Below are 25,350 nucleotides of genomic sequence, written 5' to 3'. Positions count from 1 at the left end.
TCTTAAGGGTCACTTTTTCGAAATTGAGATTTATACATCATCTGAAAGCTGAATAAATAAATAATCTTTCCATTGATGTATGGTTTGTTATGATCGGACAATATTTGTCTGAGATACAACTATTAGAAAATCTGGAATCTGAGGGAGCAAAAAAATCTAAATATTGAGAAAATCTCCTTTAAAGTTGTTCAAATGAAGTTCTTAGCAATGCATATTACTAATCAAAAATTAAGTTTTGATATATTTATGGTAGGGAATTTACTAAATATCTTCATGGAACATGATCTTAATATCCTAATGATTTTTGTCATAAAAGAGAAATGTATAATTTTGATCCATACAATGTATTGTTGTCTATTGCTACAAATATACCTGTGTTACTCATGACTGCTTTTGTGCTGCAGGGACACAAGTGAAAAATCAGCAAAACAATCCAAATTGAAAACAAAAAATGGAAAAAAATGAAATACCCAAAAATGACAAAAAATTGGTTTGATCAGGACTGCCAAACTATTCGTAAAAAACTGAGAACATTGTCAAATCAGAAACACAAAGATCCAAATAATGCAGAGATTCACCCTCTTTACGGTGAAATACAAACAATACAAACATTCACTCAGAACCAAAAAAGCACAATACACCCAAAAACAACGGACAATAATCGAGAAGTCAGTGAACACAAACCAGTTTTGGGAAAATTGGAACAATCTGAAAAAACTGATCATGAAGAATTGGCAATCCAAAACGGAGAAATATTGGGAAAGTCATTTCCAAACATTGTTTAATAAAGTACAAACAAACACAAACTGTAAGCAAATTCTTAATCAAAAACGTCCAACTCAAAAAAGCATCTGGACCTGATGGGATATTAAATGAAATGATAAAACACACAAGCAGTAAATTGGCCATTCTAAAGCTATTCAATGTGTTTCTGAGTCTAGCTTACTTCTGGAATCAAGGCTTGATAACACGGAGATAAATGTGATCCTAACAACTACAGAGACATCTGTGTGAGCAGCAACCTGGGAAAGGTATTGTGTAGCATAATAAACGCTCGACTATTAGACTTCATCATCACACACAATGTACTGAGCAGAAGTCAAATTACCGTACATCTGATCACATCTATACATTACATACTCTAACTGAAACACATGTTAACCAAGATAAAGGTCAAATATAGGCATGCTTTATTGACTTCAAAAGAAGCTTTTGACTCAATTTGGCTCCAAGGACTGTTCTACAAACTTCTTGAAAGTGGCATAGGAGGTAAAACCCATGACCGTATCAAATCAATGTACACTGAAAGTAAATGTGGAGTAAAAATCAGCACCAAACGTACAGGGTATCTTTCCCAGGAGCGTGGAGTGAGACAGGGCTGCTGCTTAAGCCCAACATTATTTAACATTTACATCAATGAACTGGCGCTCAGTCTGGAGCGATCTGCAGCCCTGGCCTCGCTCTACACAACTCACAGATCAGATGATCTGGTTCTGCGGTCTCCCACTCAACATGGTTTACAGCAGAACCTGGACCTGCTAGAGCAATACTGCCACAGCTGGGCCCTGACAGTCAACCTGAAGAAACCAGAACTATTATATTTCAGAAAAGATCCAGATCCCAGGGAACACAACACACATTTACATTAGGCACTAACCAGATAACACACACACCACACTACAACTACCTGGGTTTGACAATCACTTCCACAGGAGACTTTAACCATGCTGTGACAGAACTGAGAGATCAAGCACGCAGGGCCTTCTATGCCATAAAACGGCAATGTCCTATAGAAACCCTATTAGAATCTGGCTGGAAATATTAGAATCAGTAATTGAGCCATTGCCCTCTATGGCAGTGAGGTGTGGGGTCCACTGACAAATCAAGATCTCACCAAATGGGAAAAACATCCAATTGAGACCCTGCATGCAGAACTCTGTAAAACTATATTACACGTGCACCGGCACACAACAGATAACGCATGCAGGGCAGAATTAGGCAAATATCCTCTAATCATAAAGATACAAAAAAGGCCAATTCAATTCTGGAAACATCTGAAACTCAGTGACCCCCAATCATATCATTATAAAGCCCTGCAATACCAAGAGATGAGCAAAGAAAGCAAGCCCTTCCCTCAGCTGATCCAGAGCTTCAGTCCTGATGCTTCACTAACATCTACTGATGCTCTGAATCACAACATCAGAATCCATCAGATTACTGCACAAATCAAACAGTTACATCACTCATTAGCAAACCCAAACACAACAACAGCTATCTGACAGAAAGATCGATGGAGAATCAAGTAAAGCTGAGCTGCTTCAGTCCAGTAAGTGTTCATCTGGAGATATGACTGCAGTTATTCTGACCTTTACTTGATCAAAATCAGTCAAGATTTGACTCTGAAGCAGCAGCTGAAGCTGGACGCTTCTACAATTACACTAAAAGAGCTTTTACTGGATAAAACATGAAGACATGAGGAGATTGAGTGTGAAACAGGATAAACTGCAGTTTGATCATTTAGAGGGCTTCATGTATCAAGTATGCTTTATCAGGCTTTATAGGGTTAAATGTTGACATGATCCTCTCAGACTGACCTGTATGCTCATGAAGGTAGCGAACCATTCCCTCATTTCATTCTGTGTGTCACAGCAGAGATACCTGAGACAGAAACACATCAAAACACACAGAGACAATGTTTACACTCCTTTAGAGGTTAAAGTCACAGCACACTAACATTATTTACAGAGAATATAATGGATACTGACACATCTGAGAGAGAGAGAGAGAGAGAGAGTGAGTGTGTGTGTGTGTATGAGTATGAGTGTGAGCGTGAGTGTGTGTGTGCGTGAAGATGTTTGTGTGTGTGTGTTTGTGTGCAGATATGTGTGTGTGTGTGTGTGTAGATGTGTGTGCGAGTGTGTATGTGTAGATGTGTGTGCACGTGTGTAGGTGTGTGTGTGTGTGTGTGTGTGTGTGTGTGCATGTGCGTGCAGATGTGTGTGTGTGTGTTCTCACCATTGCTGTCTCTCCTGCTTTTCCTGTTTCTCACTTTCATAGACAACTGTGAGACCCCAACTACAGACAGACAGGCAGACAGAGATTAAAGGGTTAAACAGGACTCAATCTTTTATTGTATTGATTTCCACAGATGACCATGTCTTAAATGTTCTTAAATAAGGAGAAACTCTGAATCCAGAGAATGTGTGAAACTCAAATGCAGCTGTAAGTCGATGATATAATTGAGAGAGGGTTTTTTTGGTCTGAGATGCTGTAAATGAATCTGACCTGATCATTGTCTACACTGACGTTTCTTATGAAGCAGCTCAGCACTATATGATTTAAACACTTCACAGCTCAAATACAAGAAACTACACGATTCAGGTAAGAGCTTTAACAGCACATTTGCTCCTTTAACCCTTTATAAAGTCTGCTGTTTATCCAGTAAAAGCTCTTTTAGTGTAATTGTAGAAGCGTCCAGCTTCAGCTGCTGCTTCAGAGTCAAATCTTGACTGATTTTGATCAAGTAAAGGTCAGAATAACTGCAGTCATATCTCCAGATGAACTCTTACTGGACTGAAGCAGCTCAGCTTTACTTGATTCTCCATCAATCATTTTCTAGATCAGTGCGTCTCAAATCTGATCATCAGGATCTTTTGAGGAGCGTTTGTTTCCAGAAGCTTTACTTTCTCTGTTCCTCAGCGGAGGAATGATCTTCATCTCACATCTTCTGAGGAGCGTTTATTTCTTCATCTCTCAATCAGCATTGCATTATATGTTTGGATCATTTATTTCATCTTACTGAGACATATTATTGGAGAGATAGAGCGACGGCTGATATTTATATAATTTTATGTCAGTATCTGATCTACTGTTATAAAGATCTCATTGATTTACATTACAAGCATCAGAATTTCATCATAGAAATATCAGCATCCGCAGCAAATTCATATTTTTGTTCAGTTTGAGCTGTTTTTTTCCTCCATATTCTCACTGTATCAGACTATATGAGCCATAACAGCCTGATGGAGCAAGTATGATGACAAAATATTAGATTTTTCAGACTATTATTTTATACGTCAGGCTTCACAGAGTTAAATAGCACTGAATGGGTCATAAATGTTATGGGCGTCTCTGATTTTGTCTTGACTCGCACTGACCCCTGCTGGTCACAAATCACAGCACAACTGCTTGTTGCATTCACCATGTCAAGATTTTATTTGCAGTTCTTTCAAAAATATTAAACACCCTACAGCAGTGGTGCCCAACCCTGTCCCTGGAGATCTACCTTCCTGCAGAGTTCAGTTCCAATAATTCATAGATTCATAATTCAGATTTATTCTCACCATGTTGGTGGACGGAGCTTCTTTTTAATGCCGTGATAGACTTTTAGACACTTGACGGGCCACTCTCTCTCTGGACGATTACTCTATAGAAAGAGAAAAAGAAAGAGATGGATCAATCTACTCAAACATACACTCACTCACTCCGTCTAGAACCCAAAACTACAGGAAAACCACCACCTGAGAACCCATTAAACCAAAGCAAGGGAGAGCAGCGAACACTAAACCTCTACCTACACAAACACACACACACACATGTACTGTTTCTATGACCACAGACACCAAACCCTAAAGGAACCGCTCTCACACACACTATCTGTACTCACACACTGCAGCTCTGGGCTTTGCAGCTTTTGCAGATTCTGTGTATGAGAGTTTCAAAGTAAAACATCAATCAAACAGTCCCTCGTTTGCTCACACGCTAAGATTATTAGCATTAACTAAAACCATACATAAAATACACTTTAACTGAAATAAAATAAAATACATAAAAACTTTTATTTCAGCCTGTAGCCAAGGCAACATTTTTTATTTTCATTTAACTTTAACTTAATATTCTAAAATAGCTAAAACTAAATAAAAATAAAATGTAAATAAAATATAAAAGTTACTAAAACTTTAAAATCAAAATGAAAAATAAAAACTTATTTAAAATATCAATAAATCTATGATGGTATTTATTTATTGTTTGTGTGTTTAATGCCGTATCAGCAGCAATGACTATGTTCATGACAAAATCAACTGTATTATGATTAAAATATCATTTCAATACAACATTTACAATCATTTTTAAAATGTTCTTTAAAATAATTCACAAAAATATACATGCAAAAATGACAACAGTAATCATAATTATATTATTAATTATATACAATTTTTCAATTTAATGAATTTAAAACACTTCCCAGAAGAAAACCTTTAAAAAATGTTTTCTGAATAAAAATGTTGTCCATATAATTTAAAACTGGGGTCATTCTGTTTTACACTTTTTACATATTTTTTTAATAAAATTCTTATATATATATGTATATATTATTATTATTTTTGTTTTCAAAATTGATTTCATAAATCAATTTCACTTCCCCTTTCAATAAATATAAGAAAAAATAAGTCTTGAGTGACCAATTCGACATCTCGTACATATGACCTGGTCATATCTTCTTTCAAAATATAATAATTAACAGTCACACACTGACTATGTTTACATGCACATCAAATTCAGTTTAAGGCTAAATAGTCTGATTGCTGCCATACTCTGATTATGATGTTTATTCACATACAAGCATCTGATAATTTCTGTATACTTGATTGCTGAAGTCTGCTGATATGGATTGTTTGAATGAGTTCACATGCAATTCATTTCTACTGAATCAGACTGTGGTGTTTACATGAATCAACGCTAATCCGAACATTTGCGTTTACAATTGGTCCAAAATGCAGCATCTAGGCCTCTGACTGGAAATCGTGAATTTCAGCACATCTCTCCTATTTTGATTTCTCTGGTTGCCTGTAAAATTGAGAGTTGAATTTAAAATATTAATTTTTAGTCTTTAAATCGCTTAATCTTTTAAAAAAAAAGTTTATCTCACTGGGTTGCTTTCACACAAACCAGTGAGATCGCTTGGGTCGAGGCATTTAAAAATGTCATCCATCCCTAAGTCCAGACTGAAACACTGTGGCGATCGAGCTTTTTCTGTTGTTTCTGGGCCAACTCTTTGGAACAATCTTCCTGTAGCTATCCCAACAGCACCTCCATCTATTTTGAAATCTATGCTTAAATCTTTATTTGCATTGTTTTTGTACATTGTCTATATTTTGATTATTTGTTGTATTGTTTACATTTTTATGTACAGCACTTTGGTCAACCTTTTGGTTGTTTTCAAATGTGTTTCATAAATAAAGAATGAAATGAGAAGAAACTGGCTCACTGTATTCTGCATGAGATTGCATACACCTCAAAATTCAAATGCTACAAAAACTGTTTCAGGTATGTTCATTCATTCATTTCTCATCTGTTTTCACTCCTTCATATTCATTTGGCTACCCACCAATAAGAAAACGGTCTGTAAAAGCCATTTCCCATGAAAGGGTGAGCAGGGCACAAACGCGGGGTTAAATGAAACACTACAAGATTCTAGCATAACAATATTAACAAACGTTTCCTTGCCATATCATCTTTATATAAAGAAAAAATGTGCCAAAAAGTCCACAAATCTTTTGAAGATATAGCTGAACATTTAACTATTGCAAAAGTACATTTCTGACTGAAGTAAATTTGTCACTCAGTTTTTAGTGTTTATTTGAAATGAGACACGTGTTTATTATTTTCACAATTATTTTCATCTCCAAACTGTTTTAGATAGTTCTGCTTTGCTTCTTATGCTATGCTAAAAACGTGTTGGGTTGTGCTCCGTTCTCCTCTCACTGCAAAAAAGGCTTATCTGACTTAGTATTTTTGTCTTGTTTCTAGTAAAAATATCTAAAAATTCTTAAATTAAGATGCGTTTACTAGATAAGCACAATGAAGAAAGATATTTAGTCTTGTTTCAAGGGGAAAAAAAACTAAATTAAGTCAACTTTAAAACAAGTCAATTATTTTATTTACACCACTGGCAAATAATTCTACTTATTTTAAGCAAAATACACTTAATTTAGTTTTTTTCCCCCCTTGAAACAAGACTAAATATCTTACTTCATTGTGCTTATCTAGTAAACGCATCTTAATTTAAGAATTTTTAGAAACAAGACAAAAATACTAAGTAAGATAAGCCTTTTTGTGCAGTGCTGCACGCACGGAAGGATCATGAATGAAGTTTAACAACACTTACAGCACGGATTACAATTCATATCCGCACCGTAGTGTGCATGCTTTTAGTTTTTATGGACATGTTTCATAGACTCATTAACGTCTGTAAATGAAGAAATTAAAACAGAAATAGCAGTGAAATTTTACAGTTGTATTATAAAATAAAATGGTTATTTGCTTAAATACTTAAAAGATTAGGCTTAAAGCTGCAGTCCGTAACTTTTTTTGGTTAAAAATGATCTGAAATCAATATTTGAGCAAGTCCATAACCAGCCAGTGTTCAAAACTATCGCCTTACTTCAGCCCGATTCACAACGGTTAGTTTATAATAATGTTTTCTAATTTGAGAGGTACAGGTAGGTTTTCATGGCACTGCGTCATTACGTCACGTCTGTAAACATGAAGAAGTTGTCCCGGCTAGTAGCTATATCTCATGTGAGGATCCTGCAGGTGGAGGATCATTTATAGCCTTTTCTCACAGCAGCTAGAATAATTTAACTTATCATTTTGATGGTGGATTGTGATCCAGAAAGGATTATGTGTTTATGAAACACGTGTGAATGAAATTAAGTTATATTCTGATTACAGATAGCCTGGTATTACACACGATTTGTATTTTAAAGAAAACCAGTTCGAAGGGAGCATAGTTTGCTTTTGGGGTTAAAAGAATGTCTTAATATGAAATTTGAATGGTTTGACAATCAGATTAGACTGTACAGAAATTGAAATCTAAACGCTAATACACACTATACTCAGTCACGCAATGCTGATGTTGTTAACATTAATAATTTGAGAATAAAGTATAACATTAATAATAATTTGCACGGTTTGATGTGATATGATCTAACTGATCTTTAGATTTAACCACCATTGGAACCGCGATTTATTCTAAAGCTTTTTTCCTCAGTTGGTCAGAACAAACGTGGCAGACTTGTTACTTGTTCAGATGACAATATACGGTGAAAACTCTGATTTGGGTTATATATTCCAAGACACAGGCTAGAATCTGTGATTGTGAAGTACAGTAAATATCCACACCGGTGCAGTGACTGACAGCTACACATTCACCTCAAAACATCAGATTCATCCGTGCTGGAGCCGTGCCGGAGTACAGCTCATGTAATAAAGATAATTCCGCATCTGGCTGCAATATCAGGTTTTCAACAGAGATGGCAACAAATAGGCAAAACTTACAGACTGCAGCTTTAAAGTAATGTCAGTTGTTTTTTGATCTCAAATATTTTGGTCGTGAAATAGATTATACTTGTCTAGGATGGGTCGTGGAATGGGAATGTTTGGGAACCCCTGCCTTAAGGGACCAAATGAAATTATTAGACAAACACGTACGACACACACACACACACACACACACACACACACTCTTACCCGGACTTCTTTATAGAGTCTGAGCGAGGTGCTGGTCAGGATGAAGTATCGGTCATTGAAGCTCCCGGTGCTCAATCCCAGCAGACTCCTCTCCTCTCTGAACTTCATCATGCCGTGTTTGGACACCTCCACTTTACTGGCTGTACCAAACACACACAAAGATCATTAAATATTCTCAAATAGAGATTATTATGAGCACCAAAATAAAAGTTTTGTTTACATAATATGTGTGTGTACTGTGTATATTTATTATGTATATATAAATACACACACATAGATGTATACATTTCAGATAAATATGTTATGTTCATACATTAAATATATTTATATAAATATAGACATGTAAATATTTATACTGTATGTGTGTGTCTTTATATATACATAATAAATATACACAGTACACACACATATATTATGTAAATAAAACTTATTTTGGATGCGATTAATCGTTTGACAGGACTAGTATATATATATGAATTAGAATAGTGTATTATATTCTCAACCAGGCATCCAAGGTCCACTAGGGGCCTCAAGATGACTTAAAATGATTTAAAATAAAACAAAACAAACATTAAAATGTGCTAAAACAACTAAAAAAAGACATTTCTAACATTCTCAACAACTGTTTTTTGTCTTTGAATAACCAGGATTACGACACCCTAAACTAAAACTAAATCTATACAATATTAAATATTAATTATTTACAAATGTGTGTTTACTAAAACTTAAATTAATTGAAATTAATCAAACACCAAGGTCATTTTTATAATGAATATACATTCTGGTTATGCCAAGCTCTAAAATATTCTATCAGGTAGAAATCGTAGGTAATGAATATTTTAAAAAATCCTGATCTTTAATCCAGTAAATCACAATTAAACTGGAAAAGTCTTACAAATCGACAGGTTTAAAAGTGAAGGAAAACATTTAGCTCTTAAATCCTCTGCAATGTACAGAAACTATGAGTCTAAACTACCAAAACAGTGGCATTACAGCAGATATTAGCCTTTATAGTCAAATGGTTGAGCAGCACTGTTTATCGATTAACCCACTTGCATGTGTTGCATTAAAACATTTTATTTATGAATAGTTTGTCCTGATTCTCCCCAAACTCAAACCCAGTCTCTCTTACCCAGATAAACCAGCATGGCCTCCATGGAGAAGTGCTTCTTGACCAGCAGGTGACTGTCGGTGCCCAGAGAATGAAAGATGGGCAGAACTTTCTCCAGATAGTGCAGCGGCCGCTCTGTCACACACACACACACACACACACACACACACACCTGTGAGCGTTACTGTAATGTGTGTATGATGGGTAACCGGTGACCGGTGTTCTGCGACTCACCCATTTCTTCCTTCTCGTTCACCTCAAAGCAGCACCAGTAGTCTTTCTCCTTAACGGTGATTTTCCGTCTGTCCAGAATCTCAAAGGTCAGTTCAGCTGCTGTCATCGTGGCAGGAATCTGGAGGTCAAGCGTGAACATTTATACAAAAACACTATCAGTCGTATCCATCATGCAAATGTAAAGCAGGACACATCTCCTCTACTAAAAGCATTTTTAGTGCAGCATCTCCACTGACTTCATATGTAATGATATTGTTCAGATTTTTGACAACAGCAAGACCTTACAGCAGGTTCAAAGGTCAAACGCACCTTTACATGCTGTTCGGCTGTTTCCTTCTTCTCCTCCAGGTAAACTGTACAGATAAAATCACCACTGCCCTAAAACACACACACATTAGCCACAAATAACAAACCTGCTAAATAAACAAACCAGAGTTCTGCTATACATATGCACAGAGATCTGAGTGTTTCAATGTGTTGCTATGCTGTTGTGGATTCAGCTATGTGGTTGCTATGCTGTTGTGGGTGATGGTATGTGGTTGCTAGGGTGTTCGGGTGGTTGCTAAGGTGTCCTTTAATGTGATTTTTTTTGAGAGGAAACTACAGAGATTCCACTGAAAGCTAATAATGAATTAAAAATCATAAAAATATAAAATGAAAACATAATTTTAAAATGAAAACACATCAAAATAAGACAATAATTTCAAAAATCTATATTTACTTCTTGCAGAAAACTGGAAACATGCAAATGTGTTAAATTACTGAAATGTTATCTTTAAAAAATAATTTAAAAAAAAATAAAAAAAATCACTAAAACTATCTAGTTCCTTCATGATTTTGCAGTTAAAATGAATGCAAATTTAACTCATTCCTGCAGTATTTGTGGCACCTTTTCCCACAAAAAAAAAACTAATTAGCTAATCAAAATCCATAATTCTGATCCCAATTAAATTGATCAATATTTTCAAGTGATCTCTCCAAATCATTCCTTCACAGCTCACATTGGTCTGTTGTCTTTCCAGCCTGTTCAGGGACACGACCACGACAGATTTCAGTCATAAAGCACAATATAATTTACAGAGAACTACTCTTACAGTTTACAAATCCATAATGATTATTGCAGGTTTTTACTGCAAATTAACATGAAAAATGCTGCATATATAAATTTTTGAGAAAAGCTGCACCAAATACAGTCATTTAGGATTGCAAAATTCAGGGAAAAAAAATTAAACAAAATCCTAGTGCGACTATCAGCAATAGCACCAGTAATGCAAGTTAGTAACCAGCACAATAATTGTAACTCTTACCGTTCCCGCTTTAGGCGTGAGATTGTCTCTGAGCTTTATGATGTATGTGATCTCATCTAACTGCTTCTTCAGCTGCTGCTCGTTTACCTGCAACACACACACACACACACACACACCAGTAATGTGCTGCCACAGCAGGTCTTACTCCAGTCTCACCAGTAGATGGCGCTAGTAACTGCATATATCTAGTGCTGAATGTTCAATGGCTCGGTTCATAACAGTTTTTCTCAGTCACTTTGGTGCATTTCTCAAAACAATTCATACAAACAGCACCATACAATGGATTACATGCAAAAGCCTGTAACTTGCTCCAAATCCATAGTTCATCTCTCAAAAGTAAGTATATATGTCAATGAACATATCAGAGCCATCAGAATGAAAAGTCCTCGTGTCATTGATAAAGTCAAGATGCTTAGTCTCTTTGTCAATATAACAGTGCACTGTTGATGTAAACTATAGCTACAGTTTGGATGACAGTCACTGTATTGATATATAGAAGGCTGCACTTCTTATGTATGTCATATATCCATTTCAAAAGTACAAATTTACACATTAGCTACTGTATGTGGGATATTGATTGAAAGAAACTGGATAGGATTCACAGTTACACTTGAGCTATTTTGGTTGATCTGTATTCTCTTCATTAGTGAAAGTTAAGATTCACTTGCACAATTCATGGCAAATTCACAAAAAGTCTAATAGAAATGTGTAGAGAATATACTTGACTGTTTATGACAACTAGATCAAACATTTTGCATTTAATGACTTATACGATGAACTAATGACTAGATGTTTTGAGGGTAAGACAATAGCACAGAAAACTATATAATATATTTTGAGCAACATGACAATAGCAACTCAATGTAGGAAACGTACATAAACAATTGCATGCATGTACCAAAGCAATTGCAACTTGTTGAAAAGAATGAGAAACTGTTTTTATCATGTGCACAAGTGACTGGATGATGTGGAGGATGAACAAGCAGTTTTGAGAATTTAATTTCTGATCTGAGAAATGCACCAAAGTGACTGAGAAAAACTGTAACTCTAAACAAACTCTAACAAGTCCATAGCTATCTTCAACAAGCACAAACATACATCGAATATAGTGACGTAGTGTTGGATGAGATCCTCGATGACCTGGCCGGCGCTGTAGTCCTTCCCGTCCGCCTGGAAGAGAGTGGGTCCGAACACGATGGCCAGATTGTGAAGATTCATCTGATTGAGATCCGCAAACCGCTGGACGCTGCAAACACACACATCAGGAGGTCTTGACTTGATTTAAGTTTATTGCCACATCAGCTTCACAGACTATTTCAGATTATACATTAGAAAAACAATACAGTAGAACACAATACAAAATACAAAAATTAAATAAAGCAATTATAAAACAAAGTTCTGTACATAAAAGACCAAAAGCACATGTTTCACCGTCACGTGAGTCCTGCGATATTGACATTTTGGTGCTTCTTCACTCAATAAATCAATAAATGTCCATGAGTTAATCTAGTATGACACCTTGTATACATAACTTGGTCATGCCTAGATTTAAAAGAATAAATGAAGAGTTTATTTGCAAAAACAGATAACTGAGTTTTATTCGTTTTTTTCAAAATTGTTTTTTATTATGTTATTATGTTTTTATTGTGTTTTATTTAGTTCTATCAAACGATTAATCGCATCCAAAATAAAAGTTTTTGTTTACATGATATATGTATGTGTGCTGTGTATATTTATTATGTTTATATAAATACACACATATTCAGTATTTCAGAAAAATATGTTTATATAATATAGTATTTATAATATAAATTATATTAATATAAATATAGACGTAAATATTTTCTAAATATATACTGTATCTATGTGTATTTATATATATATATATATATATACACACACACACACATAATAAATATACACAGAACACGCATACATTATGCAAACAAAAACTTTTATTTTGATGCGATTAATCACGATTAATCATTTGACAGCACTAGTTTTATTGTGTTTGTTAGCTGTATTTTTTAGTTATTTTTTTAATCTAATCAAAATAACCCAACTGCAGTTTGATTGAGATTAATTGGACTGCACAATGAACAAACATGATTTTTGAAAATTGTTCAAATTGTGAAAAGGTTTTTGCAAATGACCTCTTCAAAAATATATCTTGTTCCTACAACAGAATGTATTTCAAAAAGTTAGTTATTTTGACATTCTTCCCATTCTGCGTGCCATTTCTCCCAAATGTATCTGTTGATTGACTTCAGAAGGTCTGAAAGAGACTTTCAATGCTTCCCTGAAAGGAGAGCTATGAGGAAGAGTGTTGGTCTCACCAGTATAAATGATTAACTAGCGCTCGTAGTGTGGCCTGATTGACTCGGGGAAGGGTACTGAACAGAAGACGATACTGACAGATCCGACTGCTCTCATCTGAAAAAGCTGAACACACACACAATATGACAACTGGATTATTTCAGGTGTATTCATATTAATATTAAAGCAAGACACTATAGGCTAAACCATTGCTTTTGCTTTCTTCACTTGTCTTCTTTCAGAAAAAGTCAAAAATACACATTTAAGTGTTTATTTTATTGTACTTTATCCATTTGCATCTGTAAATTTCAATTTACAATACAGCAGCACTTACATACACCAAAACCTTTTTCTTTTTAAACCAAAAGGGGTTTTACTGAGGGGTTTGTTCATATATCATTCACACTAATTTATAAAACATTACATTCCTAAAAACATGTGTTTGTTTTCTGTCTGTTGACAGTATTCTCTCCAAAAACCTTTAATGTCAACAAAATCAAACGAGACTTTTGAACTAATGTTAAAAGTTTCTGTTCTGAAAATGTATGCAAATGAGTGCATATTTAGATAATGCATATTTAAACATAACATTTCAGAACCTTGTAATAATTGTCTTAATGTACTATAATTAATCATCTTGGGAAAGTATGGTGATATCTATTAGTTAAATTTTAGCTGTAGCATCTTGCAGTAATAATAAATCAATATCATAATATACCTATAGCGCTGAGCCAGCTGTGCGCCTCCAGGCCAAACAATCCCTCCTCGATGTCTCTGAAGAAGCGCTTGAGGACGTTAGAGACGTCGTCCACCTGATGCTCACCTTCCTTCAGCCAAACGCATCGGGCGTCGCGTCTGAACTCCTCCAGCAGGGCGGCGATCTTACTGTTCACGCCACTCTTACGGTAGATTCCCTCTGAGGTCAGACCTGCCGGACACACACACAACATCATTTACACACAGGAACACACACTTATGATGATTAACGGACCCCTAAACAATATAATAACCTACAATTTGGTTAGGAATAAAAATCTACCTCAAACTTCTGGTCTAAACTATAGGGAGCCCTTTTACATTTACAATTAAAAACAGAGCCCAAACTTAAATTCAATTGCTTTTTTTTTACTATAATAAATCACCACTCAAAATTTAATTAAAAATTAAAAATTGTATGCAAACATGTAAATTGCACACTATACAGTTTTGAAATTTCGAAATTAAACAATTTGTATTTGTTGTTGAAATATAATAATTTACACAGTGGCTGTCTTAACTTGTTTCATAACATTTATTTAAACATGCATTAAATAATTAAGACATCACTAACAGGTAAAGTAAAATATAATATAATATAGCAAAATGCTCTTCTCTAGAATTTCGAGCTGTAGACGCTGATGAAGTAAATTAAATGCTATGTGATATTTTGTTTACAAGCCGTTTTAATGACGTCTTTCCGCAGGTATTTATTTTCTGAATTTCCTGAAAAAGAATTAATGTCATGCGTTCCGAACCGAAAGTGGTACAGCACATGTACCAAACATTTTACCGTTACACCCTATAACAGAAATATAACTATTAAAATAAAATAAAAATAAAATAATTTAATATATGTTTAATAGGGACTTTAAAGACAAAAATTGTTACTATAAACCTTGTAAAACTGCTTTGAAACAATGTGTATTATAAAAGGCACTACACAATTCGGCTGGAGTTTTCTGGTTAGTAATTCAGTTTATCACTGCTTTCAAGTCCATACGTTTGTCAAGTGTTTTGTTGTTAATGTTTCAATCATGTGACAAACTCTATGGTTTTACTCCTGAACAAAGTTCTGTCTGACAGTCACCTGATTCACAGACACATCAGTCCAAATGAATCATGAAAATAAATCAGACATCATGTCATCATCTGTTACTGAGTAAAGTGTACATCTAGGAGCTCATTAACTCTCAGCAGGTGAGCTCACCGTTTAATATTAGTTAGTAAGATAAAGATCACATGATCACTGAGACACAAGAGAAATATGTTGTTTAAGTGAGGTTTTTGTGGTGTGTGTGTGTGTGTGTGTGTGTGTGTGTGTGTATCTCTGTCAACAGTCACATGAGTATGTGGTCAAACATTTGGCTTCATTTGTCCCTGATTCTTTGGACCGAAAGTAAGACATGATTGAAGATTCTTTCACAAAAAACACAAAAAAACACATGGATTAGAAAAAATATAAAACAGAGTAGAATAGAATTCAGCAAGGTTGAATATAAATTAGAATGGAGTTGAATGGAGTCAAACCAAGCAGAGTTGAGAATAAAGCTAAATCAAGTAGAAAAGAACTGAACTGGGTCAGAAAGAGTTAAATAGAGTACAGCAGAATTGAAGTGTAGAATAGTGTTGAATGGAGTTGAATAGATTTGAATGGGGACAAACAAAGCAGAGTTGAGAAGATTAGAATAGATCAGAACTGAACAGGTTTGGAAAGAGTTAAAGAGAGCAGAATTATAGAGTTGAATAGAGAGGAACAACTGAACAGATTAGAATTGGGTTTAAACAGAGTTGAAAAGATTAAAATGGAGAAGAACAGCGGAATCAAGTAGAAAATAACTGAATTTAGAAAGAGTTGAAATGAGTTGTAAAGCAGATTTAAAAAGAGTAGAGTTGAATAGAGCAGAACAACTGAAGAGATTCAGAACAAAGTAGAATTTAGAAGATTAGTGGAGTAGAACAGCTGAATCAAGTAGAAAAGAACTGAACTGGGTAGAAAGAGTTAAATTATCAAGTAAATCAAGTAAAAAAATAAAATAAAAATGGTTGAGTACCGTATTGTGTGGTGAAATGAATGCAGCGCTCCACGATCACGGGGATGTCGGCCTCCGTCAGCTGCTGCTGACTCAGTGTGTCTCCAGAACTCCCAGCAGCCCTCTGGATAGCTGCCGCCCAGCCCTGGAAATCCAGCTTCCTCTCACCCTCGATGTACAGCGTCCTGCGGGAGACGTCCAGTTAGTCAGCATCCGCCCGCTGTCACACACATATGAGACTTAAACGGGTTAAACTCGACCTGCTCACCTGCCTCGCTCCACCAGAACCAGAACCTCATTCTCCGGCTGGATCGCTGCACACACACACACACACACACACACACACAGTTCAGAGTCACAAACTTCACAGCAGGGTGACCCTAGTAAAAAAGTAACATTTAAAATACATTTATTTCATACTAAGTATAGTTCAAATCTATTAACATATTTACTGACAGATAACTCTAGATTTACTGATATAAAAATGATAATTAAACTTTATTTGGTGTACTACTTGTGCACAATGCACATTTCTTACTATTAAGTCTGAAATGTGTTTTAATGTCACTTTTGATGAGGATTGTATGATCTTTGAATAATATCGGCCTTTAAATGCTAAATATTTAAAGTGTACCTGAAGTATACTTGCAATAGTTCCACTTTAGCACAATCAGATATACTTAGGCCTGGTTTCACAGACAGGGCTTAGATTAAACCAAGATTAGGCCATAGTTCAATTATGACATTGAAGTAATTTTTATAAACATGCTTAGAAAAAAACATTGGGGTGCATCTTGAGACAAAACAAAGGCACTGATATATTTTAAGATCAGTCAGTGCAAGTTTATTTCTGTTGAAACAGCTCAGACTTACAATTTAGTCTAGGACTAGTCTTAAGCCTTGTCTGTGAAACCGGGGGTAAGTACTTCTTAATTACCAGTGACTAATTTGAACTGCTCTGATTGGCCACTGCATTCATGCACTCAGCATAAAAGTGTGACTGGTTATGATGCTGAACACTGAAAAAAAAGCAATGGCTAAAAAGCAAACGGTGGTGTAACGTGAGCAGATCGAAGTGTAATCCCTCATAAACACTTTTCATTCATTTTCACATTTCAATTTAACTGCAACTGTCATAATTGATTTAGTTTAATTGTGCAAAGACATTTTTTCCCTGGGATCTTGAATTTAGGGGGCACTTTTGCTGATTTTGGTGGGGGTTTTTTTTTGGTGGCATTTTTGCTGGTTTTAGTGGCATTTTTGTCAGTTTCTGTGTCAATTTGTAGATTCTGGTGGCATTTATGCTGATTTTGGTGTCATTTTTGCTGATGGTGGCGGCACTTTTTGTTAATTTTGGTGGTATTTTTGTCTATTTTGTTGGCATTTTTGTTGTTTTGATTGCATTTCTGTTGTTTTAGAGTGATTTTTGTCTATTTTGGTTGCATTTTGTTGATTTTGGTGTAGTTTTGTTGTCATTTTTTATTTGGTGTCATTTTTATTGATTTTAGAGGTATTTATGGTGGTTTTGGTGTCATTTTTGCTGATTTGGTGTCATTTTTGTTGGCAATTTTGTTGTTTTGATTACATTTATGTTGGTTTTGGAGTGATTTTTGTCTATTTTGTTGGCATTTTTGTTGTTTTGATTGCATTTCTGTTGTTTTGGAGTGATTTTTGTCTATTTTGGTGTAGTTTTGTTGTCATTATTGCTGATTTGGTGGCATTTTTGTTGATTTTGTTGCCATTTTTGATGTTTTGATTGCATTTCTGTTTGTTTTGGAGTGATTTTTTGTCTATTTTGGTTGGTTTTGGTGGTATTTTGTGACTCACAGAGCTCAAGGAGCTTCTGCAGGTCGATCGTCTCATCTGCGGTGTGCTCGTCCAGCCGGATGTGCAGGCTGGACCCCACCAGACAGAACCAGCCCAATCTCAACATCTCCCGGTTCAGTCTGTCTTTATAACGCAGCTGGCCGATGCGCTCGAAGTCCTTCAGTAACAGATCCTCCGCACCCGCAGGAATGAACGACTGTAACACAGACAGACGAGATGAGAATGAGACACTGTCCAAACCAGACAAAACCTGTCAAACGGTTCAGAACAGGTGTCATGTCACCTTTGCGATGGATTTGACCCACTCGCGCATGGCCTCGGGATTATCGGTGCCGAACAGATACAAGCGCTCGGCGTCCGAGTACAGCTCAAACGTGTGATCGTACCTAAAGCAAGAGACATGAATATTATCAGGCCCTACAGAAGAGAAAGGTGTCAGTCCTTAAACACACGCTGTGGGCCAGATTACCCATGAGTCTCAGGAGGGTTGACAGCCAGACAGACGATCTCCTTCATCTTCAGTCCTCCATTCGGTGTAGCGTTTTTGTCACTTTCATAGTAGCTAAAATTCCCATCATTCAGCACACACCAGCGCCGACTGAACTCTAAAGGATACAGACAAACAGAATCAAATCAACTGAAATTAATCTGAAAACATTTTGCACATAATATTCCAGAAAATCATCTATTCTCAGATTGGCTCACCTTCTTTTCCCTTCTTCTCTGTGATTGGTCGAGCCATGGAGGCGGTCTTAAATAGAAACCCATTATGCGTGACGGAGGGCGGGGCCATGTAGTGCACCCTGTCTATGGCGACCTTCACCTCTGACCTCGGGACTTCTGTAGGTCAAAAGGTCAAACACGAGTAAGCGGCCGAATGACAGCGGCCTTCATTTTACGTTTTGAAATTTATCGATTCCGATTCTTAACAATTCCTAGTTTTGATTCCAATAAGATAAAAAACATTTAGATGTCAAATATATTTTGTATTTGTATTTATTTATTCATAGAGCACTTTTCAGGCTACACAGTAACTCCAAAAGTGTTGTACATCACAAATAACTAAGATTATATAAAAAGAGAACTGAAATGATTAAAACAAGACAACAACAACATCATGATAAATAACCCAGTAAAAAGTTAAGATGCCAGAGAAAACAGATATGACTAAGCAGCACTTGAAGGTACTTAGCGTAAGGGATGATCTAACCTCGAAAGGTAGGTTGTTCCATAATCTTGGGCCAGCGACAGCAAACGCGTGGTCACCCTTAGATTTAAGACGCACTCTTGGGATTATTAATAGTAATTTATTTGAGGATCTCAGCGTTAATTTTACTTTACGTGGTTTAATAAGCTCTATCAATCGAAAGAAGAATCGAAACGCACGCGTCTTATCGAATACCCTTGGAAGCGGTTCTCCATACCCAACCCTAGTAACGTTCTCCGAGGCACACACCTGTGTTGCGGTTCTGCGTGAGGAACTCCAGCTGTAGGTTCTGTCCGTGGTGTTGGGCCAGAGCGATCGGGGAGGGCAGCTCAGGGTCGCCGGTGTCACAGCTCACATCGGCACCGCAGAACACCAGCGCCAGTGTCTCGTACACATCGCTCGACTGAACATTAATGCACAGCGCCTGCGGAGAGAGAGCACGGCACAAGTATCTACAACGGATCATGCGTGGAACATGTGTGTGTCAATGACGTCCCTGTCAGTCCTCTGCACAATCTGACTTTGCTGCAGCATGGAATTAAGCTGCTGGTCTCGTCTGGCCAGAGGAGAACGCCACACTATTTCAACACACGATTTAAACCTGGTCACAAAATGAAATCAGATGTTTGAGCACATCTGAAACTAGGGCTGCAAGACTTTGGAAAAAAAATATTTTAAAGATATTTGCTTTACATGCTCATTTGTAGTTACATTAAAGTTTTTTATTTTATTTTATTACCTTATGTGTCCAAAACTGTTATTTTTTTACAAAAAAAAACATTGTTGCAACATTTTATAAAAATCAAGATTGAATAGGTAACACTTTATTTTAAGGTGTCCTTCTTACATGTGTTACATGTACTTACTATTATAATAACATTTAATTATGCACATTTACATGCAAGTAACCCTAATCCTAACCCTAACCATATACAGTAGTAAGTACATGTAGTTAATTAATATTACTCAGTGTATAATGTATAATTACACTGTAACAAGGACACCTTAAAATAAAGTCTAACCGATTGAATATATTTGGTCAAAATCCCATGTTATAAAAGATGAAGTGTTATGCAGGCTATTTAAGACAATATTGGCTGATTAGATGGCAATGCTGACCTAAAATGCAAAACTCTACACAGTTCCCACTTCTCAGACCTCAAATACATAGAATATTACCCTTTTTAGACAGTTTTTGAAGAGTAAGAAAACACTATACAAAACTTATTGAAACAAAATCATTTACCCTTGTAAGATCAAAAGTACTCTTGTCATTTGGTTGGTGGACTAGTTGGTCATCCTGACCAGTCCTTAAATGAGAGAGACTGTGTTGTGATTGTGTAAGTCAGAGAATGTTTGGACAGCTGAAAATCAACCTCCGTAATCACAGCAGGACACACACACACACACTCAGATGAAACCAGACACACAAAAACACACACACAGTGATCTGTGTAAACCTCAGCTCATTTAAACACAATCTATGAGTCTCGTTCTCAATAACACACAGACATGAATCAAACTAACGTCATTCACACACAAACACACAGACGATAAATCCCAGAAACACTCAATATGCTGTTATTTCAGAAATGCTGAGGTCATGAGGAGGAAGTGGGACAGTTATTATTCCTCCACAAGGATGTACGATAAGAGTAAATGCGGTAAAGTGTCTCAAAGCTTGCATCAGAGCGGCTGGAAATGATCAGGAAGAACTAAAATATCACGTTTCTGACTGATGTAATGACTGACTCATCAGCTGCTGGATCACAACGCTCGCAACACGACGGTCATGGAGTCCCAGAGAACAACACACTAAACATACAGCAAAGCTGGAAGTCACTTAGCAAACATAAATAAGTGAAACGAAAAATAATTAAATAAACAAATGTCTAAAATGACTCCTCGACGTCTCATGAATCTGTGTGTGTTTGTGTGTGTGTGTGAGAGAGTTTGTGTAGATGTGTGTGTGTGTGTGTGTGTGTGTGTGTGTGAGAGAGTTTGTGTAGATGTGTGTGCGAGTCTCTCTCTGTGTGTGTTTGTGTGTGTGTGTGAGAGAGTTTGTGTAGATGTGTGTGTGTGTGTGTGTGTGTGTGTGTGAGAGAGTTTGTGTAGATGTGTGTGTGAGTCTCTCTCTGTGTGTGTGTGTGAGAGAGAGAAATGTTTCTGTGTCTCTTATGAATTCTCCTGCTCTGCTGCAGACCACCCACCTGATATCAACACACACACACACACACACGCATATATATATATATATATATATATATCAGATCTGGAGCACGTGTGCTTCAGGTTTCCAAATCAGCGTAACGGTGTCTGTTAAAAGTGCTATAAAACCACAGGTCTGGATCCACCCAAACCAGACGAATGACTCTGTCTGTGTGTGTGTGTGTGTGTGTGTGTGTAGGAGGATACACTGACTGGGATGGAAAAGCAGACAGAATATAATCCTAAAAACACAAGCAGAAAAAAACAGACAGTATTCTCTATGAAATAAGCAAATACCCAGAAACCATCTGCGGCCAATAAAGCAAACGAACACACCAATGACATCATTATCATCATCATCAGACTCATCTGGACTCAAACACACTGTAAACCAGCCATTCCCAAACTTTTTACCAAACCTCTTAGACTTAAAATATTTACTTGAAGTTTCCCTGAGATCTTAAGTCAATATTTCAATAATTTAACAACGTATTTGTATTCTCTCAGTTCTCAGATTTGCTTAATAGTTACAAGACATGCAAGAAAACAAATAAAACAAAAAAAAATAATTTTAATCTTTTTTTTTTATTTTAACATTTTAAAATATAGTGCCACACAACTTGGCAAAAATATTATATTGCAATTATTTTGTCATGTATGGTGATTTTGCAATATGAAAATGTCTCAAATTGCTGCCGCTGAAACCTCCTTCAGGGTCTTTATTATTATTATTACTTTTATCATTGACTATAAAAATGAACAAATAAATATTACTGCTGTAAATTACAGTTGTACTGTAAAATAAAACACTATAATAATCAAAAAATAAAAGATGCAATAATAATATATATATAATATTTTACACTACAATTTACCAATATTCTTCATTTTCAATCATTCAATCCTCAAGCTTTTATTTGTGAACCTTCATTTGAGATACTGTGTAAACGACTGTCCTTCGTTAATGTCTGTGAATACAGAGACTGTAACTCTAGTTAATATCAATACTGTGTATTTCATCCTAAACCCTCAGTGTTTCTGTTCTTAGATGGTCAGAATCTTAATTTGGGGATTTCCAATCTCCACCCAAATCAAAACAAAGTTATCAAGCGTTTCCTAAAGAAAACAGAAGAGATAAAAACATCTAAAAATCAGTCTAGATCACTTAAACACAAAAACACATCAAAACTCAGCAAATCACCATTCAGTATGAAATACAAGAAGAAACACCTATCACAACCAACCTATCTTCACTGATGGTTTGATTCTGAATGCTGAACATCTCATAAAATATGAACCACACACACACACACACACACACACACACACCAGAAACTCCTGCAACACGTGTGAACATGTATGTGTTTGTTTATAACATTTAGCATTGAGATTCCAGAGAGCTGCAATGGAAACAAACAAACACACACACACACAGTTCTTACACAACCTACAATGTGTGTTTTCAGCAGATGATATCAGACACACACATAGAGAGAATTAATCTGACAGCAGGCAGGAAAAACTGAAGAGATGAAAGAGAAACATCACATACAGTGATCAGGATGTTGTCATTACCACTTCCACAACAGGACACACACACACACGTGTTTACTTAGTTATCTAAGTGGAGAGATTGTATAGATTTCTATTGTATTTATATACAGCTAGTTAAATACAACCAAACACTAACCCACACATTAACCCTAAAAGAAAACTTACTGCATTTCTTCAGTTTAAAAAAATATTAATAAACTTTTTATTATAAGAAAAAGGTCTTTGAGGTTTTGATCACTTCTGGGTACAAGTTTGTCCAAAGAATATATAGTACACTCACATACACACACACACTGAGCACAGAAGAAACGCATGTCAGGCAGGAGAGAAATTCCTCATGACATCATACTGGAACACACATGAACAATACAAGCACACAGATACCAGCATAACATTAACACAGTACAGAAACACACTCATTCATCAGGAAATTAGTAAATCAGCCTCTGTGTGTGTGTGTGTGTGTGTGTGTGTGTGAGACACACAAAGCCGTCCATTGAGGTAGGTAAAACTGCTGCTACACAAAGAATGTGAAGAGAGACACACAATCATGGTCTCCTGCTCATTCTCTCACTCTGTATATTGTTGGGTGGGTCTGTCTTGGCATTCCTTAGTCTTGCAGCACACACACACACACACACACACACACACACAGAGCAAAGCATATGTGTGTCTACTGTAATGCATGTGTCTTCCAGTAATACTAACATCATGTGAAATTTGCAGAAAACCTTCAATGGCCAAACACGCACACACTTAAAACATGCACACTTAAAACATGCACACACACACAAAACATATGCAAACACTTAAAAAAACACTTAGACTTAAAAACACATTTAAAACACACTCTTAGGTTACAACACACACACACACACTTAAAACAGACTGAAAAAACAGACAGAAAACACATACTTAAACACAAAAATTTAAATACCGACTTAAAAAAAGCACACACTCTTATAACACACTCACTGAAAAAACCACTTACACACAGATGTAAAAAACACACTTAGTACACACACAAGCACTGTATCACACCTGTGAAAATCCAACACGTTAAACACAAATGACAGAAAATACTGCAAAAACTCACCCAGCTGATTTGCACGAGGTTGAAAGGTCAAAGGTCAGCCCTCAACCTGTGTGTGTGTGTGTGTGTGTGTGTGTGTGCGTGAAGTATAAGCGCAGTCCAGAGCCGCACAAACACACACTGATGTGAATCACGGCCAACTGAACGACAGAATGAGGGGCGAATGAAAACAGAGAAGGACTGTGTGGGCGGAGCCTATAGCTGAGTGGGTGGGGTTAGATAAATCACTGCACTGGGAGCTGAGCTGGGGCCGGAGCTTAGTCACAGTCTGATCAACAAACCTGACATGGTCTCTCTCTCCTTCAGTCTGATTCCTCTGATGCAGGAATGATTCAGAGGAAAGATGTTGAGGTTTCTTTTAAAAACAAAATTAAAATAATATCAATACATCATATTTTAAAGGGAGGAGAAAACTTTTTTTGATCAAATCATTCTGATACTGTATTGATCGCAGGTGGATGTCTAATAAACAGTCTGATTCCTGCAGATAAACCAGTGATGCAGAACTATGGGGAAAGGGTCAAAGGTCACTCCTGGTGGCCAGTATGATGCATCATAACACTGTTAAAAATCACATGTCCGCAGATTCATTCTGCTGCATCTGTCTGTCTGTCATCACCCGTCTCTCTCTCATCCGTCTCTCTCTCTCTGTGAGTGAATGGACTCTTTGTCTGTCCGCTTCTTCTCTTCCCACTGAAACAGCACAGAGGAATCCTGGGAGCTCATGAGTGTGTGTGTGTGCGTGTGTGTGTGTGTGTGTGTGCGTGTGCGTGTGTGTGTGTGTGTTTTAGGAAGCAGATCACATCACGCTGTGATTGGTTTTGTGTTGTTTTGGTGGACGGCTGTGAAAGCTTTCTGTGTGCGTGTGTGTGTGTGTGTGTGTTCATGCAAATGAATCATCTCATCAGAACTTTGCATACACACACACACACACACACACACACACACACACATCATCTCAGACACAATGCTGATGATACTACATAAAGTCCAACACTAACCGTAAATCCCACATTAGCTGGTTGATAATATCAGGACATCAAACACTCATACAGATCACAAATTCCCTTGTGTCACAATAACACACACACACACACACACAGAGAGAGAGACACAAAAACACACACTCACACATGCCACAATAAACAAACTCACAGAACAATAAATAAGAT

The 25,350-nt window shown here is 36.4% G+C and overlaps 2 protein-coding genes across 5 annotated transcripts in view; both read right to left on the bottom strand.

Annotated features, from left to right (window-relative positions):
• Positions 1–25,350, bottom strand: part of LOC306854576 (transmembrane O-methyltransferase homolog) — a gene marked incomplete at its 5' end in the record, with an annotated part of 605,488 nt that overhangs the window by 362,735 nt on the left and 217,403 nt on the right. The gene's annotated exons all lie outside the window — the stretch shown is intronic.
• Positions 1–25,350, bottom strand: part of LOC306854568 (arf-GAP with Rho-GAP domain, ANK repeat and PH domain-containing protein 1-like) — a 71,164-nt gene that overhangs the window by 2,852 nt on the left and 42,962 nt on the right. For all 4 annotated transcript variants that reach the window (XR_013782853.1, XR_013782854.1, XM_079392700.1 and 1 more), the window contains exons 14-31: positions 19,573–19,747; positions 18,822–18,956; positions 18,586–18,721; positions 18,400–18,502; positions 18,117–18,312; positions 16,558–16,603; positions 16,311–16,474; positions 14,219–14,428; positions 13,521–13,626; positions 12,283–12,430; positions 11,185–11,271; positions 10,187–10,255; positions 9,878–9,995; positions 9,665–9,778; positions 8,533–8,672; positions 4,344–4,426; positions 3,016–3,075; positions 2,595–2,658 (exon numbers count right to left, since the gene is read on the bottom strand). Coding sequence is in view for 2 of the 4 variants with exons in the window: in XM_079392700.1 (XP_079248826.1) it covers positions 2,595–2,658; positions 3,016–3,075; positions 4,344–4,426; positions 8,533–8,672; positions 9,665–9,778; positions 9,878–9,995; positions 10,187–10,255; positions 11,185–11,271; positions 12,283–12,430; positions 13,521–13,626; positions 14,219–14,428; positions 16,311–16,474; positions 16,558–16,603; positions 18,117–18,312; positions 18,400–18,502; positions 18,586–18,721; positions 18,822–18,956; positions 19,573–19,747 (2,154 nt within the window). In the remaining 2 variants the exon portion in view is untranslated. The remainder of the gene's footprint in view (positions 1–2,594; positions 2,659–3,015; positions 3,076–4,343; positions 4,427–8,532; positions 8,673–9,664; positions 9,779–9,877; positions 9,996–10,186; positions 10,256–11,184; positions 11,272–12,282; positions 12,431–13,520; positions 13,627–14,218; positions 14,429–16,310; positions 16,475–16,557; positions 16,604–18,116; positions 18,313–18,399; positions 18,503–18,585; positions 18,722–18,821; positions 18,957–19,572; positions 19,748–25,350) is intronic.

This window comes from Barbus barbus, assembly GCF_936440315.1.
Source record: "Barbus barbus genome assembly, chromosome: 34".
Taxonomy (NCBI): domain Eukaryota; kingdom Metazoa; phylum Chordata; class Actinopteri; order Cypriniformes; family Cyprinidae; genus Barbus; species Barbus barbus.
Note: the sequence above shows the minus strand (reverse complement) of the source record. Positions and strands in the feature narration are given on the sequence as shown.